The 18,936-nt window shown below is 38.6% G+C and overlaps 3 protein-coding genes across 5 annotated transcripts in view; 1 reads left to right on the top strand and 2 right to left on the bottom strand.

Annotated features, from left to right (window-relative positions):
- LOC307125953 (U2 snRNP-associated SURP motif-containing protein) overlaps positions 1 to 1,027 on the top strand; it is a 14,669-nt gene extending 13,642 nt beyond the window's left edge. For all 3 annotated transcript variants that reach the window (XM_079816222.1, XM_079816223.1, XM_079816221.1), the window contains exon 24: positions 539 to 1,027. In XM_079816222.1, the coding sequence (XP_079672348.1) occupies positions 539 to 665 (127 nt within the window). In that variant the 3' untranslated portion in view covers positions 666 to 1,027. The remainder of the gene's footprint in view (positions 1 to 538) is intronic.
- LOC307124756 (uncharacterized protein) overlaps positions 1 to 18,936 on the bottom strand; it is a gene marked incomplete at its 3' end in the record, with an annotated part of 457,096 nt that overhangs the window by 37,523 nt on the left and 400,637 nt on the right. The window lies entirely within an intron of this gene.
- On the bottom strand, positions 886 to 18,936 carry wdr44 (WD repeat domain 44). The gene is made up of 19 exons (XM_079816224.1): positions 18,411 to 18,936; positions 17,132 to 17,165; positions 15,852 to 15,929; positions 14,686 to 15,295; positions 14,377 to 14,510; positions 14,189 to 14,281; positions 13,410 to 13,546; positions 11,619 to 11,696; positions 10,796 to 11,054; positions 10,539 to 10,677; positions 9,830 to 9,894; positions 9,617 to 9,733; positions 7,276 to 7,398; positions 4,486 to 4,677; positions 4,247 to 4,348; positions 3,970 to 4,085; positions 3,724 to 3,851; positions 2,380 to 2,514; positions 886 to 2,273 (listed from the first exon to the last, which is right to left on the bottom strand). Exons 1-19 carry the CDS (start codon positions 18,485 to 18,487, stop codon positions 2,185 to 2,187), a joined length of 2,706 nt encoding a protein of 901 aa, XP_079672350.1. The 5' UTR covers positions 18,488 to 18,936; the 3' UTR covers positions 886 to 2,184.

Raw genomic sequence — 18,936 nt, 5'->3', positions numbered from 1 at the left:
AAAACTGTTTTCTATATGAAAATATTATAGGTATAAGTGTAATTTATTCCTGTGAAGGCAAAGCTGAATTTTTAGCATCATTACTCCAGTCTTCAGTGTCACATGATCCTTCAGAAATCACTCTAATGATCTTTTATCATCAATGTCAATGTGCTGCTTCATATTTTTGTGGAAACTGTGATGCTGTTTTTCAGGATTCTTTGATGAATAGTACGTTTAAAAGAACAGCAAGAAATCTTTAGTCTAATTATAAATGACTTTTCTGTCACTTTTGGTCAATTTAATTTTGAAAATACATTTTACTGACCCCAAACTTTGAACAATAGTGTATTTAATTTCTGTGAAGTTGGATTTTGAAGCAGTGAGAGTTCTGTGTAGGAGAGGCTACACAGAAATTCCCCGATGGTTGTGGTCAGTGATTTAATTGTTTGTCACTTTGTGGCGTGCTTGTTTACGTCATGATGCCATAAGAAGTATATGTGGATTTAACTTAGCATTAAACCCTTTAATTTATCCTCACTCTTTTTCTTTCATGAAGAACAAAATCTCGATCACCACGGAAGTCAAAACGCTCTCGATCACCATCACCACAGCACAAATCCTGGAGGTCTTCGTCCCGATCACCACATCGCTCGCACAAAAAGACAAAGAAGAGCAAACACTGAACTCTGACCCTTTAAACCCTGTGACCTCTGCAGTCATCTCTTAACACAGCCTGATGGAGCCTATGAATGGACTGCTCTCGTCACGCACATCAACGTGTTTCTATTCCACAATGCTTTGATTACAGACTGGCTGTTTTACAGCTGTTCATTTGTTTCCTGAACGGTCCTCTGTGTGGCTGCTGCAATCACAACCCTGGGCTTGGCTGAATTTTTCTAAGATGAAGTGTGAACTTGTACAGATCTTATTTTTGTTTTGTAAACTGTTTTATTTCTGTTTTGTTTTAAATCCAGTGTTTAAAAAATGCTGCAAGATTGACTCCTCCGCCTCCAAACTTTACAATAAAAACAATTGTGGAAGGACAGATGTCGGTGTGAACATTACATAAAAGGTTTTCATAAAGCAATAGTTTTATAAACATTTGATTTCTATAAATGGTGATTGTAGTAAGCTCTGAATAAGAACAATATTTGCTTCGTAAGATCTAAAAGAGTGTGCAACATTGGCGAAGTCAAATATATGAGAGCCTAGGTCAGACCAATAGTTTTGAGATGGGGCAATCTAAAAAATAAATGTGCAAATGTTCGGCACATTTACAAAAAGAACACAAGCCATCAATTTCCACATGCTTATAAATAAGATAATTTAGGATACAACTCGTACTCGTGTTACGTTGTAATGCGCAACAAATTCAAACTTGCGTAGTTGATAACATTTGCATTCACATACTTGAGTAGAGCAGGGTTTTTCAAACTTTTTATACAAAAGACCAGAAAATATATTCGTAAAATATAAAAGGAAGCATTATATTTTTTATAAAGATTGCATATCTCAGTGAAAATCATTTTTGCTGCATAACTAGACATCAAACAACACAAGGGGAAATCTTAATATAATCTTTTTTTTTTATTTATGGAGTCGTACATAAAAAAATCAAGTTCAATTATTTTTACAACAAAACACTGACCAAGATTTTTAAATTGAAATGAGTTTAGTTAGTGCTCATGTTGTTTTCCAGAAACATTGACTTTGGGGTTAAAGTGTGGAGGGGGAAATTAAAGTGTGCATGTGTGTGTGTGTGTAGGGCTGACCACTTGTGTCTCTCATATCAATTCCGTCTCCATACAGGCTTGCAGTTTCACTCATCCATTAAAATGGCATCATTGATCTGTGCAATTTAAAGCCCTTTTGTGCATGTACAGTAACAATACAACAATATTTCTCCAGACAAAATCAAATTAAAAAGAAAGGAAGGTAAAGAAAGATGCATTTAGCTGTAACGTCTGTCCCTGCTCCTCAACTGTCCCCGCCTTCCAACTTCCTGGGTCCCTGTTCTCTGCGAATAAGGCGGGGCTTATAATCTCCGCCTCTCAGAGCACTCTCCAGCAGCTGATTGGTCAAAGAATGGGGGCTCAGTTAGATGCAAAGTGGCACTGATTTTGCTTTAGCTCTGTCCGAAAGCTTAGAGGAGCTTTTAAATTATTATATATACTTTCTGGGCGTCATATTCAGCACAAGCACTCAGTATTTCTTAACATTGACAAAAACTTTAATGGCTCCGGTGAAATCAGCAGAGAGCAAAACTTCAGAGTGGTCTGTTTTCAGTGCCCCTGAGGAAAAGAAAAGAATAAGAATTGGCTACTTGTGTTCACTATTACCACATGCAGTGCACTGTTGTGATTTCACAATGCTAGTTGCCATAGTAACAGTCAGTACCTGAAGGGATGGTCTCGGAGTCGTCTGTGCTGTCGCTCTTACAGTCTGAGTCTGCCTTCTCTGTCCCTGCCTCCTGAGGCACGATGAGATCCGGATGCGGAGCAAAAATGGCAGAAGTCACCACGGCATTATGAGCTACAAATCATAAGGCAGAAGTCATTTAACACCCCAAATACATACAATAACGATTGATAGGGCTGCACATTTGGCCGAAACATTTGTGATGATATATCAATATAATAATAATAAATATTGTTTTTACTACTACTACTAAATAAATATATTGAAAAAAATTAAGAAAAATATATATTAAAAAAATAAGTGAAGAAATATTACTTATTTCACTGTAAAACAAATTATATATATATATATATATATATATATATATAAGAAAAATTATATAATTATTTTATTTTTACAGTACAAATGTAAAATTATTATACTAATATTTATTGCTTGTATGGCATTTCATCCATTTTAAATGTTAAGTCCACAACGACGTCAGTATTGTGAAATGGAATATATATGACATCATCAGAGATGGACCACCATTCAAGAGGGTAAGCAAATTTTCTGATTTTGACTAGATCTTGCGCTAACAAAGTAAATAGGGTCCATTTTGATTTCATGCAGATGGTGGAAAACAGCAGGGAGCCCTTAAAGATATAGTTCACCCCAAAATGAAAATAGTGTCATTTTCCTCACCCTCATGTTGTTCCAAACCTGTATGAATTTCTTTCTTCTGCTGAACACAAAAGAAGATACTTTGAAGAATGTTGGTAACCAAACAGTTGATAGAACCCACTGACTTCCAAAGCATGGAAAAAATACTATGGAAGTCAATGGGGTCCATCGATTGTTTGGTTACCAACATTCTTCAAAGTATCTTCTTTTGCATTTAGCAGAAGAAAGAAATTCATAGAGGTTTGGAAGAACTTAAGGGTGAGAAAATGAACAATTTTCATTTTGGGGTGAACTAACCTATAAAGCTTCTCTTTTGTTGACAATAGCTGGTATATAGGTGCTTATTTCAAGTTTGGGAAGATGGTTTGTATGTATTTCATTCTCAAATGCACGTTATAAGTGACCCAACACTGAGCAAATGCAGGGAGTTCAGGTGGAGCAGCATTTACTGAGTCCCAACAGAATTAAATCACAATCTTTGCGATTTGATAATCACACTTAAGCCATAAATCAAATTTTTGGGTTTTATTTACCTTCAGTCTGTGTAACCTTCAGTCAGACAAGCATTCCACAAATTCCTTGTAATCTGACAGGCTGCCAAATATCTGTGTAACTGCTGCTTCTCTCAGTATATGATTAATTTTTGTTCCATCATATTACCTTTGATCCCTTCCCAGAAGTCATTGCGGTCTCTCCGCACAGAAGTGAACTTGCTCAGGTCGTGATATGTGCTCCAGATGTACACATACTTGTCCTCTGAGCCGCTCACAATGAAAGAATAGTCGTGACTACAAGAACAAGAGGACATCCTTGAGATTCACTCGTATTTTTCGACTGTCAGTAGAAGTGTAAGATCAGAGATGGATATATCGGGGCAGGTAGTCTTTCAGGTTTTGCTTCTCTCACCTGAAGCTGGCTTTGATCTGACTGCTGCTGTTCACATAGCCTTTGTACTTCATAGACAGGGACAAATCTCTGAGGTCATACAGGCGAATACGAGAGTCGTTTGACGTCACCAAGATCTGCAGAGGAAAAGGAGATTAGCATTAACTGAGACTGAATGAGGGAACGTTAAATTTGATCACCTTGGTATAAATGACAAATGTTATACTGAAGCAAATAAGTAAAGTTTTAGAGCTAACTGCAGTCTTTTCCCTCTTTCATGAACACATCTGTGTCTTGCCTTGTTCTCTCCTGGCAGCGGCTCAATACCAGTGATTTTGCGGCCCACACGGTTCCTGCCTCTTGTGGAGCGAACATGGATTTGGGTGTGATACTTAAGGCGCTGGGCAGAACATGGTGAAAGAAGAAATCAGTGATTAATTGTTATAGTTTGATTTATATATAAATGCTTGTGTGCATTGTGTTCCTTCATTTTAATCATTGTTCCCATCTAAAAGCTCACAAGAACAAAACACTCACCTCTGTGTCATAGAAAATGCAGCGTCCATCGTAGGTGCCGATAACCGCATATTTTCCATTCTGGCAGAAGTTAGCTGCTGTTATCAGACGCGTCTGTCCATCTACCTCATTCCACAGTGCCACTTTCTTATCTGGAATATTCCATAACCGCAACTTTCCATCCAAAGAACCGCTCAAAAAATACCTGTCATCCTGAGAGAAAAACACAGGCATTAAAACCAGTGTTATTTTAGAATCACTGATATATTAATTACAGTTTTGGTTAATATTTTGAATTAGATTTTAGTTTTATATTTTCTGTTTTCATTTTAATGTGAACTTTTTTTTTGTTTTGGCTTTTTTATGTCAATATAGATTTGATTAAAGGAACAATCCACTTTTTTGAAAATAGGCTCATTTTACAATTCCCTTTGAGTTAAATAGTTGAGTTTTACCGTTTTTTAATCCATTCAGCCGATCTTTGTATCTGGCGGTTGCACTTTTAGCATAGCTTAGCATACATCATTGATTCTAATCAGTCCATTAGCATCTCATTAAAAAAATGACCAAAGACACTTTCAATATTTTTCCTATTTAAAACTTGACTCTTCTACAGTTACATCGTGTGCTAAGACCAACTGAAAATTAAAAGTTGCGATTTTCTACACCTATATGGCTAGGAACTACTTTCTCATTCCTGCGTAATAGTCGCGGATCTTCGCGGCCGTACCATGGCTGCAGCAGCACAATGATATTACAGCGCCTGAGAGTAGCCCTCAGCTAGGTAACTTTCAATGTGACCGGCTCTAAGTTCATGTAGTTGCAGAGAAAGTTTCAGGCTTGCAGCCGACAAATTGTGTTGTGGATTTACCTGTGTGATTAGCCATGGTTCTGTGTGTTGTAAAGGGCTGTGATAGTAAGTCGAAGGTGTATACTACCACCATGTTTCACAGAATACCAACGAATCATTGTGCCGCTGCAGCCATGGTACGGCCGCGAAGATCCGCGATTATTACGCAGGAATGAGAGAGTAGTTCCTAGCCATATAGGTGTAGAAAATGCCATATAGGTGTAGAAAATGAGAAAATTGTCATTTTCAGTTGGTCTTAGCACACGATGTAACTGTAGAAGAGTCAAGTTTTAAATAGGAAAAATATTAAAAGTGTCTTTGGTCATTTTTTGAATAAGATGCTAATGGACTGATCAGAATCAATGATGTATGCTAAGCTATGCTAAAAGTGCTACCGCCAGATACAAAGATCGGCTGAATGGATTCAAAAACGGTAAAACTCAACTATTTAACTCGAGGGGACTTGTAAAATGAGCCTATTTTCAAAAAAAGTGGAGTGTTCCTTTAAGTTTTAGTTTTTAATTTTTGTTTATTTAGTTTTAGTTATTTTATTATTTCAACAAACTACATAAAACATAGAATTGTTGTTTATCTAGGTTTTTTTATATTCAGTTAAATGTTTATTTTATTTCAAGAAATGAAAATGTTTTTAATGGTTTTAGTTTAGTTAATGATAACCCTGATTAAAACAAACAAACTTACTAAAGTGGACATTTATACACTACTGTTCAAAGGGTCAGCAAGTTTTTGTTTTAATTAATAGTTTTGTTTAATAGGTTAAACAAAATTGACAGTGAAGACATTTATAATGTTACAAAAAAATATATTTCAAATAAATGCTGTTCTGAACGTTTTATTCACAAAAGAATCCTGAAAATGTTTTATTATATTTTAGAGAAATATATTAACACAAATATTTGTTTTAACATTGAGAATAATAAGAACTGTTTCTTGAGCAGCAAATCATCATATTAGAATGATCATGTGACTGACGATTGGAGTAATGATGGTGAAAATTGAACTTTACCATCACAGGAATAAATTACATTTTAAAATACCTTTTGTATAATAATATATCACAATATTGCAATTTTTACTTTATTTTTGATCTAATAAATGCAGTCCGGTGAGCATAAACTTCTTTCAAAAACATTTAAAAAATCTTAAAGGGTTAGTTCACCCAAAAATGAAAATTATGTCATTAATTACTTACCCTCATGTCGTTCGACACCCGTAAGACCTCCGTTCATCTTCGGAACACAAATTAAGATATTTTAGTAGAAATCCGAGGGCTCAGAAAGGCCTCCATTGGCACAATGCACGTTACACTCTCAAGACCCATAAAAGGTACTAAAGACGTCGTTACAAAGTCCATCTCATTACAGTGGTTCTACAATAACTTTATAAAGTGACGAGAATAGTTTTTGTGCGCAAAAAAACCCTAAATAACGACTTATATCATGATGACCGATTTCAAAATAATGCATCATGAAGCTTCAAAGCGTTATGAATCAGCGAGTCGAATCATGATGCCAAACTGCTGAAATTACGTGACTTTGGCAATTCAAACCGCTGAATCGACTCACTGATTCATAATGCTTTGAAGCTTCATGATGCATTATTTTGAAATCGGTCATCACTATATAAGTCGTTATTTAGGTTTTTTTTGCACACAAAAACTATTCTCGTTGCTTTATAAAGTTATTGTAGAACCACTTTAGTGAGATGGACTTTGTAACGACGTCTTTAGTACCTTTTATGGGTCTTGAGAGTGTTCAGTACATTGTGCCAATGGAGGCCTTTCTGAGCGATCGGATTTCAACTAAAATATCTTCCTTTGTGTTCCGAAGATGAACGGAGGTCTTACGGGTGTCGAACGACATGAGGGTGAGTAATTAATGACAGAATTTTCATTTTTGGGTGAACTAAACCTTTAAAGAGTACACAAGCAGCACACTCACCCTAGGATGAAATGCAATGGCTGTAACAAAGTCTATATGCTGAAAACAGCAGAGACACTCTCTCCTGGAGATATGCCACAAACGAACCGTCTTATCCATCGATGATGACAACAGGAAGTAGTTCTACACAGAAAAAGCACATCGTTACATCATTACAGTCTGTCAGATTGCAATTCATTAAATTGAGAATTTCAAATGTTTTCCACACTTAATTCTTTATTAGTGTGTAACGACTGAGATTAATCAGACACAATTATTTGTTATACTTAACAAATAATCTTCAAAACTCGCCCTGGGATATTCAGAACCATCCCCCCAAAATACCACTAAGAGCCAGAAGGGCCTCAGTTACCATGGATACCAACTGATAAGACAGTTCATTGCTTGTAAGAATGTGAGAAGCAACCTATAGCCCTTAAAACAGACGTTCCAGCATTCATTTATACAATAACTGTTCTATAAATTAACATGCACCCCAGGACATTGTGTGTATGATTATTACAATCTCATGTAGAGTTTTTTTGGTATGGTATTTTGTTTTTATGCATGTTTTATGACAGAACCCGCAGTTAATGTCACCTCAGCTATACCTTGTTTGGTGTCTATGGAGGTGTACTTTGAAGATCTGAATGATTGTGGATATATGTCGATACATGTGTAACATATTACTATCACAAGAATCTATAACAGATTCTTCATGAGCAACAAATCCAGTTACATATGCAAACGATCTGCTTGAGACAAAGGATCGTAAAACTTTCCCTCCACGATTGGCTCACTGACCCCTAGGAAGAGAGGCCATCTTCAGAGGTTAAAAAGGCCCCCTCCGCACAGATCTCCCTGTTCTTTCTACTGCTGCTCCAGCCTGGTTAATGGGCGTGGGGGGACCCCACGAGGCCCCTGGCCGCCAGCAGGCCTCAACCACAGCCTGTTATGTCTTCACTCTCCACCCAGGAGAGAGGACTCTTCCAACAGAGTCAGACTGAAATTTCCTCATTCCAACTCGGTAGGAAATTGCAACTTCGCCAACACTGCACTGAGAAACCATCAGCGCTCTTCCTGCCTCTCCTGGTTGCCGTGCGTGTGTGGGACGGAAACCCGGTCCAACCACACGGCCGCGGGCCGGCAGCCCCAACACCTCAAGCAATGTGCAAATTCCTTGACCATGACGGAATTGAAACTAACCGTGCAAGTTGATCATATCTTTGGTCAACGCAGAAGAAATCGATTGCAACCTCAACACCATCGACTCACAGAACCATAAAATCAGGAACTTTACGAAACTGCTTAAACTGTCACAGCAATGCAAGTATCACCTATTTTAACTAATCAGAGGGTTAGGATAAGCAGTAAAATCCTCCTAACAAGGTGCTTTGAAAATAACAAGCTGATGGTTCTTTTCATGGTTAATGACTCTTTTTCCATAGCTTCATTCCTCTGTTCTGATGTGGTATTTCATACTGTCACTTTCCATCTTACCCATGTATGTGATTTGCGTGAGTGCATTTATGTTAGTTATTAAAACCTGTGCACAAGAATTCAATTCAATTCACATTTATTTGTATAGCGCTTTTCACAATACATATCGTTTCAAAGCAGCTTCACAGAAAATGCATGCGTCTATATTACAATTTGATTTGACAAATGATTTGTCCACATTATGTAATGCAGAAATGCACATATACAAAGCACACAGATTAGCTAACAATGGATTATTAACCAATATAATAATTAAAAGAATACCAATACATGTTTGGTTCTGAGTCTGACTCCCTGCCTGCAAACAAATAGTAACTTAAATGATCGATTTTGTTACACGCTCTAAGTGCTGTAAATGCTAAGAAAGAATTGTTTTTCTGTGGCCATGAAAAATACACTTTGCTTAGAATTAATTCTTAATAATTAATACTGAGTGTTCACAGGAAGAACTGATTGATTGATTGATTGATTGATTGATTGACTGATTGATTGACTGATTGATTGATTGATTGACTGATTGACTGATTGATTGACTGATTGATCGACTGATTGATTGATTGATTGATTGATTGATTGATTGACTGATTGATTGATTGATTGATTGATTGATTGATTGATTGATTGATTGTAATTTTAATGTAGCTACATCAAGTTAGTCGTCCATGAGGAAGCTGCCGTTATTACTTTTAGTTTGTTTATTTATTTATTAAAGTTGTTAAAAGTTTGCCGGTTCCCGCCTCCTCCTTCCCATGTCAACAAACCGTTACAGTTATGGATAATTATTAATATTTCCCTTTTGAGCTAACTCGCTACAAGGGTTTTCATACAGTATTCGTTCAGTGGAGTGACCATAACCTCTCACCTTCGACCAGGACAGATCCAGCAGGTCAGCAGTATGACCCTTGTACTTGCAGAAAGGAACCTGCCGGAATGGCACATTTCTGTCCTCAGTGTCTGCATCTTCCACTGCAGCACCAAACTGAATGAGAGAAAGCAAGAGAGAGACATTTTAGTCATTACTCAGTATGAACTCTGAAACCTGAAAAACAAAGAGAAACCTGAAAAAATACCTTACCCCTCCTTCAGTATCTGATTTAGAGGAACACAGACTCTCCTGAGAGGGAGACGGGGACACACGACCTGAGAGAGAAAGAGAGAAACCAAAGAGACTTCTTTTAAAAAAAGAAAACCCAGTCCTAAAAAAATATTTTACACAATATTTATGTGTGCTATGTATATTTATGATTATTAGAGAATCGTGCCATTAGCTTAGCAAAATGCCAACAACAAACTCTACTGAAATCTCTTGCGAGTGTCGCCTCCCATGCAGAGTTCTACTTCTGCAGCAAGTTGCTGCCTACGTAGACAGCACCGAATCAGTAACTTGTGAGGTTTCAAGAGGGTTAAGATGCTTTAGAAGGCAGTAGACAGCTCACAAAGTTTTGTATATTCTCCACGAAAGCAGCAACACAATAGCGCTGTGCATTAAAAGCCAGCTGCTTTCTTTGATTTTCAGATGAAGTGTTTACCTCCTAGACAAAGATTAAGCTTAACCTCGGGCTAAACTACAGTGGTCTTTCATCTTTTAAAATGTAATTTTAGCTCTAGCAATGCGTTTCATTCAAAACAGGTCCATTCAAAACATCTGACAACCAGAAAGTGTCTAAATACTTTTTGGGGCCACAGTATAAAAATTTGAGGAAAGGCACGGCATGTTTTGAATACAATAAAAATCTTTATATAGTTATCTTCATATACAAGATTGTGCACGTGTGTGTGTTTACCTTCCGTGTTGTATTTTATTCTCATGTTGTTGAAATAGTCATAGGCATTTTTTAGGACCCAAATCCGAACCACATTATCCTGCCCTGCTGTAGCCAACAGCCGCCCACAATGAGAGAATTTCATTGTCCAGACGGCACCCTAAGGGAGTAAGAGAGGGGAAGAGGGGTGGTCAAATCACTCAATATTTAACTAACATACATCACAAATCACAAAATAGGTTAAAGTTCACATTAAAGGTCGCACACGCTCTCCTCACCATGTGTTCTCCACTCAGGTCCTGCACTACTTTGATTTGGTCAAAGTCAAAGGGCCCTTTGAAGCTGTGGGCCGCTTTAAACTTGACCGGTCGGGTGTACGGCATCCCCTCGTCATCACTGGATGATGGGTCGTCCTGGTCTGTGTGGAATACTTCATCCCGAACGCTCTTGACTTTATTCACGGCTTTCTCTCCATATTCCTCTGCCAAGTGCTTCGCCCTCTTCACCGATTTGCCCAGAAACTTCTTCAGCTGTGTACTGAGTGAAGGACGAAGAACAAACAGGTGTCTGGTCCCTCAAGCTATACACATTTGAATCGAAGTGTAATTATAATGAAATAAAAAGTTTGGGGTCAGTAATTTATAAAGAAATTAATGCATTTATTCAGCAAGAATGCATTAAATTGATCAAGTGACAGTAAAGAGAATTATAAAGTTACAAAAGATTTAATTTTCAAATAAATGCTGTTTGAACTTTATATTCAACAAAAGTGTATTACGGTTTCCAAAGAATTATTAAGCAGCACAACCGTTTCAACTTTGAGAATAATAAGACATTTTTGAGCACCAAATCAGCATAGAATGATTTTTGATGATTTAGACAATTTCTATTTCAAATAAATGCTGTTCTTTTGAACTTTCTATTTATCAAAGGATCCTAAAAAAGAATGTATCACTGTTTAAACAAAAATATTAAGCAGAACAACTGTTTTCAACATTTCATAATAAGAAATGGTTCTTAAGCAGCAGCAAATCATCATATTATAATGATTTTTCTCAAATGATGTATTTTTTTAAAGTTAGAAATAAACATCTCTCTTACGTTCTCTGTTTCAGTTTCCCTCCATCTGTGTCTGTAAGGGCAGGCTGGGACTCATCATCCGACTGTGCTGCATCATTTCTGCCAAGAAAAAAGAAAGTGTGAGAGCCCACCCTAAAGCGTACACTCAGAGCTGCTGGCTTCAAGACAGTAGTTCTCTTTAAACCCCTTTCAAAATTAGGTTGCATTTAATCCTGATGTAAAGTGAGAAATGAGAAACACTGATCCAGGACCAGATCCATCTACCCAACTGTTTCAGATTAACCACACTAACAGAAACTACAAAACTGTTATCAGCTCAGCATTATGAAGCACTTCCTGCCAAAATGTTCCACTCATGTTTGAGTGGTTTCAAACCAGAAGAGAGCGGGAGAGGAGAAAGGATTACATGCCTTCTTCCTTCAAAAGAGGAAAAACAGTCTGTAGGTTTCATTCTGGTTGATAAAACGAGGGCAGATGAAAGTGTGTCGAATCGGATTACTGGTAGGATTCAATCCTGTTGCCTGAGGGCCCCACTGCATCAGCACAAGCAGAGAGTCATTTAAGGAAAATGATCCTTGATATCACACATGAAATGTAAAATCAGCTCAGAAGAGTTCCACAACTCTGTGATGGATTGTGGATTATATGGTACAGTAGGACATCTTAGGCTTCATAACATCTTGGAAACTTATCACATTTTTCATAGAGCCCAATCAGATAACTTGTGTATCTATGTCTTAAGGCCTGTGCACACCGGGACGATTATCGCGCGCTTATCGGCAGCGTTTTGAGATGTTTTTCTCAAAAGTGATTTTCACTGGCGATGCGCCGAGTGAACGTGCAAATTCAGTAGATGGCGCTCCCGGTACACAAGGTGGTGCTGCGCCACTTTAGGCTTCTGACACTTTAAAAAATTACACTTTTACGCCTGGCGTTTTGCACGCTCACATTGGCGCCCCTTCGTTTAGTCACGAGGCGTTTAACGTCGGCGATAAACACACGCAAAAATCGTCCCGTGTGAACAGGCCTTAAAGGTCCCGTTTTTCGTGTTTTTTTGAAGCTTTGATTGTGTTTACAGTGTGCAATATAACATGTGTTCATGTTTCGCGTGTAAAAAAACACAGTATTTTTCACACAATTTACTTATCTGTATACTGCTGTTTTCACTGTCCTCAAAACGGCTTGAAAGATTTCCCTGTTCTATGAACTCCTTCAGAAACACGTAACGAGTTCTGATTGTGCCAGCGGTTCCCGTGTTGTGATTCGACAGCAGCTTAGGGCACGCAGAGCGCACGTTCCCGGAAAGGTCACGCCTCTCACCATAACGGGGATGCATGCGCTCAATGATCTCTAAGTACAGCGTCCCTGGGAAAGCCAAACAAAGGTGACTTGACTCCGGGATGAAAATAACAGCGTCTCGACGACATGGCGTCAAACAAACTATACGAACGCAACCGAACGCAACACTTCCTCTTCTCCACGCGGGAGCAACAAGACCACGGCCCCTTTTTCGCATACTCTTGTGGGCGGAGGTTAGTCGACAAACTGTTCTACTGACGTCATTAAAGCAGGATGTACAGGGATGTAGTCCAAACCGGCCGTTCGCTGTAGGCTTTGAAAGGGAACTTCTGTTAAATAAAATATCTCGCTTGGCATTGAACTTTGAGCTTTATAATTTTACAGGTATTATTTATGCTCTAACAGCAACATTACACACTAACTAAAGTTTGAAAAATGGGATCACGAAGAACAGGACCTTTAAGGTTGAAGTGTACCATTGGTGGTGCGTAATGGGAAATGCAATTCTCTTACGAGATATACTCCTTTGTTCTCCTCATGATGTGCAGTGTGAGTGGGTTGATTCCGGTGGGTAGTTTCTCTTCTGCCTGGATCAGAGGGATCTCCTCACCAGTGTCCAGATTCTTGATCATCACACTTGCAAGAATCTCCTGTACAACAAAAACACACAGATTACTACCTTGAGTAATAATCGTTATACTATAAGTGATTCATAGCAGCACTAAGAAACAAAACTGCAGGTAAAACAACCAATCAAAAGCCTGATGAATGAACGAACAAATGAATGAACGCGCAATCAGTCATCCACCTAATATAATTAATCATTTATTTTCAGATAATCAGTCATATATATATATATATATATATATATATATATATATATATATATGTTTTAATTATGCATCTTACTGGCTAAATGAAACTAAAGAGGTTGAACAGGAAAACTCATCAACTCAATAGTTCACTTTTACAGCCTCCTTGTATTTATACATGTACTCTTGCAAACTATTACAACTAACAAACTTCAGCTTTTTACTTCTGACGATTGTATTTTCATGTGAATGTTAATTTTCATTTAGCGCATCTCACTCGTTCTGCCACGCTTCTCATGCGTGGTAGTGTTGTTTACATCAGAGTGCACGTGAACAGTATTGTACATTTTAACCGGCTTGATGGAAAAGTATTCTTAAAAAATTCTTAAAAAAAGCATTCTAAAAATCTCGTAAGAAATAACTATTCAATTATTCCGACACACACACACACATATATATATTTATAATGAATGACATTACCTCATCCGTAAGCTCTCTGCCCGAGTTAGATCTTGGTCTTTGAGGTCCAGGGGTCTCGCTGCCACTAGGATTTGATGTCTGGTCTTCGTTTTCCTGTTCATACAAAATAACAGACACAAATGTATGATGTTAAAAAGTGTGAAATCTGAAATGTATATTATTTGAAATGGCTATATTTAAATTCAAACCTGTGCAGTGACTACTTTATCGCCACTAGTGGCGCTAGCGAGGTCCAGGGAGTGCTGGAGTTCTTTAGTAATACATCGTACTGTGGCATTTGGACTGACCAGTCCACACAGCTCTTCCGCTGGCTCTACAGAGACTGACCAATCATAGAGCATGATATTGCTTTAGTCATTGCATAAAATTTCACAGTCCAATTTATACTAATAAGAAGTGTTACTCACTATAGTGTTGCTCACGGTACAAAGATAGGGGCAATGTGTCATCAAAAAAGTAATAGAGCAGCATTTGGAGATAAAACTCTAACAACATACCTTCTAGCCCTGCTGGTCGCATCACTTCCTGGGATTTTTTACTAGCTGAAAAGCTGGGCCTTGAGGGGGGAGGCGGCCTAGGAGGTGGAGCCCCGGTGGGCGGAGGTGGCCTTGAGGGCGGTTGCTTCTTGGTGCTAGCTACAATGTCTGGCTCCACTGTAAACTGTCTGGGAGGTTTGGAAGGGCCAGGGTCATCTGCATCAGTCATAGGGACTTGCTCTAGAATATCAGCAGTTTCTGCACAGGGCAGGGAGGCGGGTTGTGATGGTTGACCCAAAGCACTTGTAATGTCAGGAGGGGGTGGGATAGCCTGGTCCTGACTCGCTTGGGCGGGACCAGCCACATCCGGTGCTCTGTCCTCAATGCCCTGTGACCTCACTTCCTTTGGTCTTACATCAGGAAGCTGCTCAGTGCGACCAGAGTCATGTGGTGTCACATCAGGATCCACTGGAGGCACCTCGGCTACCTCGGGAACCAGGTTTTCTACAACACTGTAGCCTTCTGCTTCTGCCTTCTCCCCTTCAGACGAGGCTGCACAGGTCTCCTCTCCTCTCAACAACTGATCTTCCACTCCACTCTTCTGACTCTCCTCTATAATACTGTCAATGATCTGGAAAGAGGGACAGTCCGAAAATTGTTTTAGCATGAACGCATCTGTCCATCAAAACAAAGGCTTTGTTTACCCTGGGCATCTATCTTATAGTGTTTCCCTACAACATCAATAATGGTGTATGCTTACAGAGGTCTCAGGGTCTACGATTATTGATCAAGAATTTGGCATCCAGCCAACTTGCAATATATACTTAGGAGGACCAGAATTATTAGGAGGCTTTCAAACTAAAGCATTTTAGTTTACTGCCACAAAATACTCTGTTTGTTTTGATGCGCAGCCTTTAACATTGTCAACAGAATATTAGTCTTCTCTTCTCTGTTAAAAGGTGAACATTTATTTACCAAGCTATTTATTTTGCCATCCTAACAATGCACGATTGTACAGCAAGTTGTGTTTTAATATTTGCATTAAGTGTTTTTCCTGCTGGGTTGTAACTGACCTGTTGACATTGACTGCTTTTTGGGCAGACATCCAACAGCAAACATACACTAGAAAGCACCGCATGCTTCTGTTATAATTACCAATAAGTGAAACAGAGAGAGCCGAAACTCACCTGAAGAGAATCGTCATGGCGGGGTTCTGGCTGAGCCAATCCAGCAGTGACTTCCTGTACCACATTTTCTGCAGGACCCTACAGCCAATCAAAAGCAGATATGAAAAACCACCCAATTCTCTAATACAACCCTTCATGTAGGTTATTTACAGATTTTACACACACACACACACACACACAAAAATGTCAAGTCAAATAAGAAAAAAAAATGTCTCCCATTTCAAATATTATTTAAATGTTTATTTATTATTATTTAAATGCATTTATATTGCAATACGGCTCAAAGGTGGTGGGCTGGGGGGGCAAAAATTTTGCAGTTTTATTTTTATTCTGAAAGAAATTCAAACTTTATTCAGCAAGGACATTAAATTTATCAAAAGAGACAGTAAAGAAATGTATAAAGCTTATATTTTCTTTTTATAATTTCTGTAGGATCATGTGAAGATGGGAGTAATGGCTGCTGAAAAGCAGCTTTGCCTTCACTAGAATAAATTACAAAAATACATTTTTAAAATAGATAATTTTATATTGTAATAATATTTCACAATAACACTGATTATTCTGTATTTGTGGTCAAGTAAATGCAGCCTTCATGAGCATGAAAACCTTTTTTTAACCCCAACGTTTTAACAGTAGTGCACAGTATATTATATTATAATTACAAAATAATACCTTTAAAAAAATAATAAATACATGTATTGTTTATTTTATTTATTCTGTTTTCCTAAAGAAGTCCTTCCACAAACCAACTTGTTTGTTCAGGACTGAAGGAACATTTTAGAGATTATAATTCATGGGCTTGCAAAGCCAGACGGAGTTCTAGAATTCTCTGGTCATTTATAATACTATAACAGCAGTTGAGAGGTTGCTGGCCAGGATCTGTTTTATTTAAATGATTAAACAGAGCTAGAGCAGAACCTCAGACCTTTGGTATCAACTTCAGATCATGTTTCCATCCTGCACTCATGTGACTACAACACTTTACTAAAAGGCTAAAACCATCACCCTGCAAAGACTTGTGACTCAAACAAGATCCATGCACTGGCCAACACAGATTTTGATTCTAAGAATCCCCTGCACCTTACATGTTCATTTATGACATATTTTGGCTCATGTTATTATTATTTCAGCTACTGGTAAGTCTGTAGTGCATTCAATTCTGCTTAACACAAATTACAGGGGCATATGCTGCTATATTGCTTTGGTTTTGCTCAGTAAAAAAACATTATAGTACACAGGTAGATACAAGTGCAGGAACTAAGAAAACAAGAAACTCTTACCCCTGGCTGAGGAAGTTCAAACTTTGCAGGTGACCTACAAGAAATAAAAGAACAAAGAATCAAGAACACTGGTCACCGGGTTCATACTCATACCACACATATGGTATCATACGTCACACGGAGCATTTTAACATGCTCACATGCTTGAGCAAAACATATGGAATTTGAGTCTTCGTACGATACAGCACCGTATGAGATCTAGTTTACTCTAATTAAGTGAACATCAATAAAGTTGTGTGTATAGAAAAACACAGTCCGAGGTTGTGAGGGCTCCTCCCAGCACTGAGTACACATAAAGAAACCTGACTCTAATTAAAACTAGCTAGTGCCTGACGCAGCATTCATGAACAGACAAGCCCCTCAATCACCTTCATAACACGCCCTTTTAACCAGTAACTCTAAAGATAAGCACAGTGACCAAACATACATTTTTAAAACATCCCTCAGCCACCAATGAAGAAGACACTGTCAAAACACTCTTCCGACACTGTCACAGGTCTTCTCACAGGACTCACACACACCTTTGACCCTAGCCATGCTGTGATGGCAAGAGTGGGTGGATTTTCTATAAAATGGAGAATCGTTCTTTACAAAAGAGCAATTATTTTTGAATCTTCAGTCTTTACATTTTTGCTCACACTGAGAATCTGAGTCACTGGGCTCCTGAGTCATTCGGACACTTTTTTGTTTGTGACTAAATAACCTGCCCGTTAAACTAGTCTAAATACATGCAAGACTGTCGTTTAAGAAATGATTAATTTAGAAGAAAATTTGAGTTTAATAAAGTGGGGGAAATGCTAAAGAGACATTCATAATTCCAACAAAGTGCAAATTGTGATCATGTGCATATCCTCATGTTGTTCCAAACTTGTATGATTTTATTTCCGCACAGAAAGGCAATAGGAAAGGTTTGGAAGTGTGACCTATTCTTTTAACCATTTAAAGCTCCAATTGGTTGTAGTGAAAACACCAAAACAGCAACATCCCCTGAGCGCTACGTGTCACAGCGAGATCGTGTGGCTGTTTCAAAACCTCTCAGCAGACTCGACCGTACAAAAAGGTTGTCTAGATGGACAGTTCGCTTGTGCAAGTCATATGACTTTATATATCCATATAATAAACGTTACATGGCTGTACCGAAGCATTGAATCTATGAACAAGCAATGGGGCAACTGTTGACAGTTTTGACAGGTGCAGCTTCATTCGTCACGGACATCAGACATTTAACTGACGTGATAAATGTAATATGTACTTTCTATATATTGAATATAAGACTCACGCGTGAGGTGAGGGACTGAAGTTGACATCCTCCGCCGCATCGTAAAACTCCTCCGTGTCGCTGGTGTCCGACGCCATTGAGCCCGGGCTGCATACAGAGGCCGCCGCCACTGTTGCGATTTCAGGAAAAGGGGGAAAACTCCCAGAGCTCGTGAAGCAGGAGGCGAGAAAACAGACGTCTGGAACGTAACTGTAATTGCGCCTGGCGCGCGTCTATGGCATGAGTGCTGGGAGAGGCCGCTCCGCTCACCTGAATGCACGATAACGCAAGCAGACACACGGCCTAGATTACAAGATCTCAGACGGCGGGGTTGAGTTTTATTTGTTTTAAAGCCAAATCAGCCTGTTATGTCGATCTGCTCAGGTGGTAATGCAATGTGAAGGTCCGCCCGAAGCTGCCCATGCGCACTGTCAGTGATCCTGGCATATCGTGAAGATCCTCTACCGGGATTTACGATCGAAAACAAACCCAGAGGAGGAAGAGAAACGGCGACAGGTCTTCTCGCGTCCACCGAAATCTCGTAGGA

Source organism: Gobio gobio (genome assembly GCF_949357685.1).
Source record: "Gobio gobio genome assembly, chromosome: 4".
NCBI classification, from domain to species: domain Eukaryota; kingdom Metazoa; phylum Chordata; class Actinopteri; order Cypriniformes; family Gobionidae; genus Gobio; species Gobio gobio.
The sequence above is the reverse complement of the archived record's forward strand: the minus strand, read 5'-3'. Positions and strand labels throughout refer to the sequence as shown.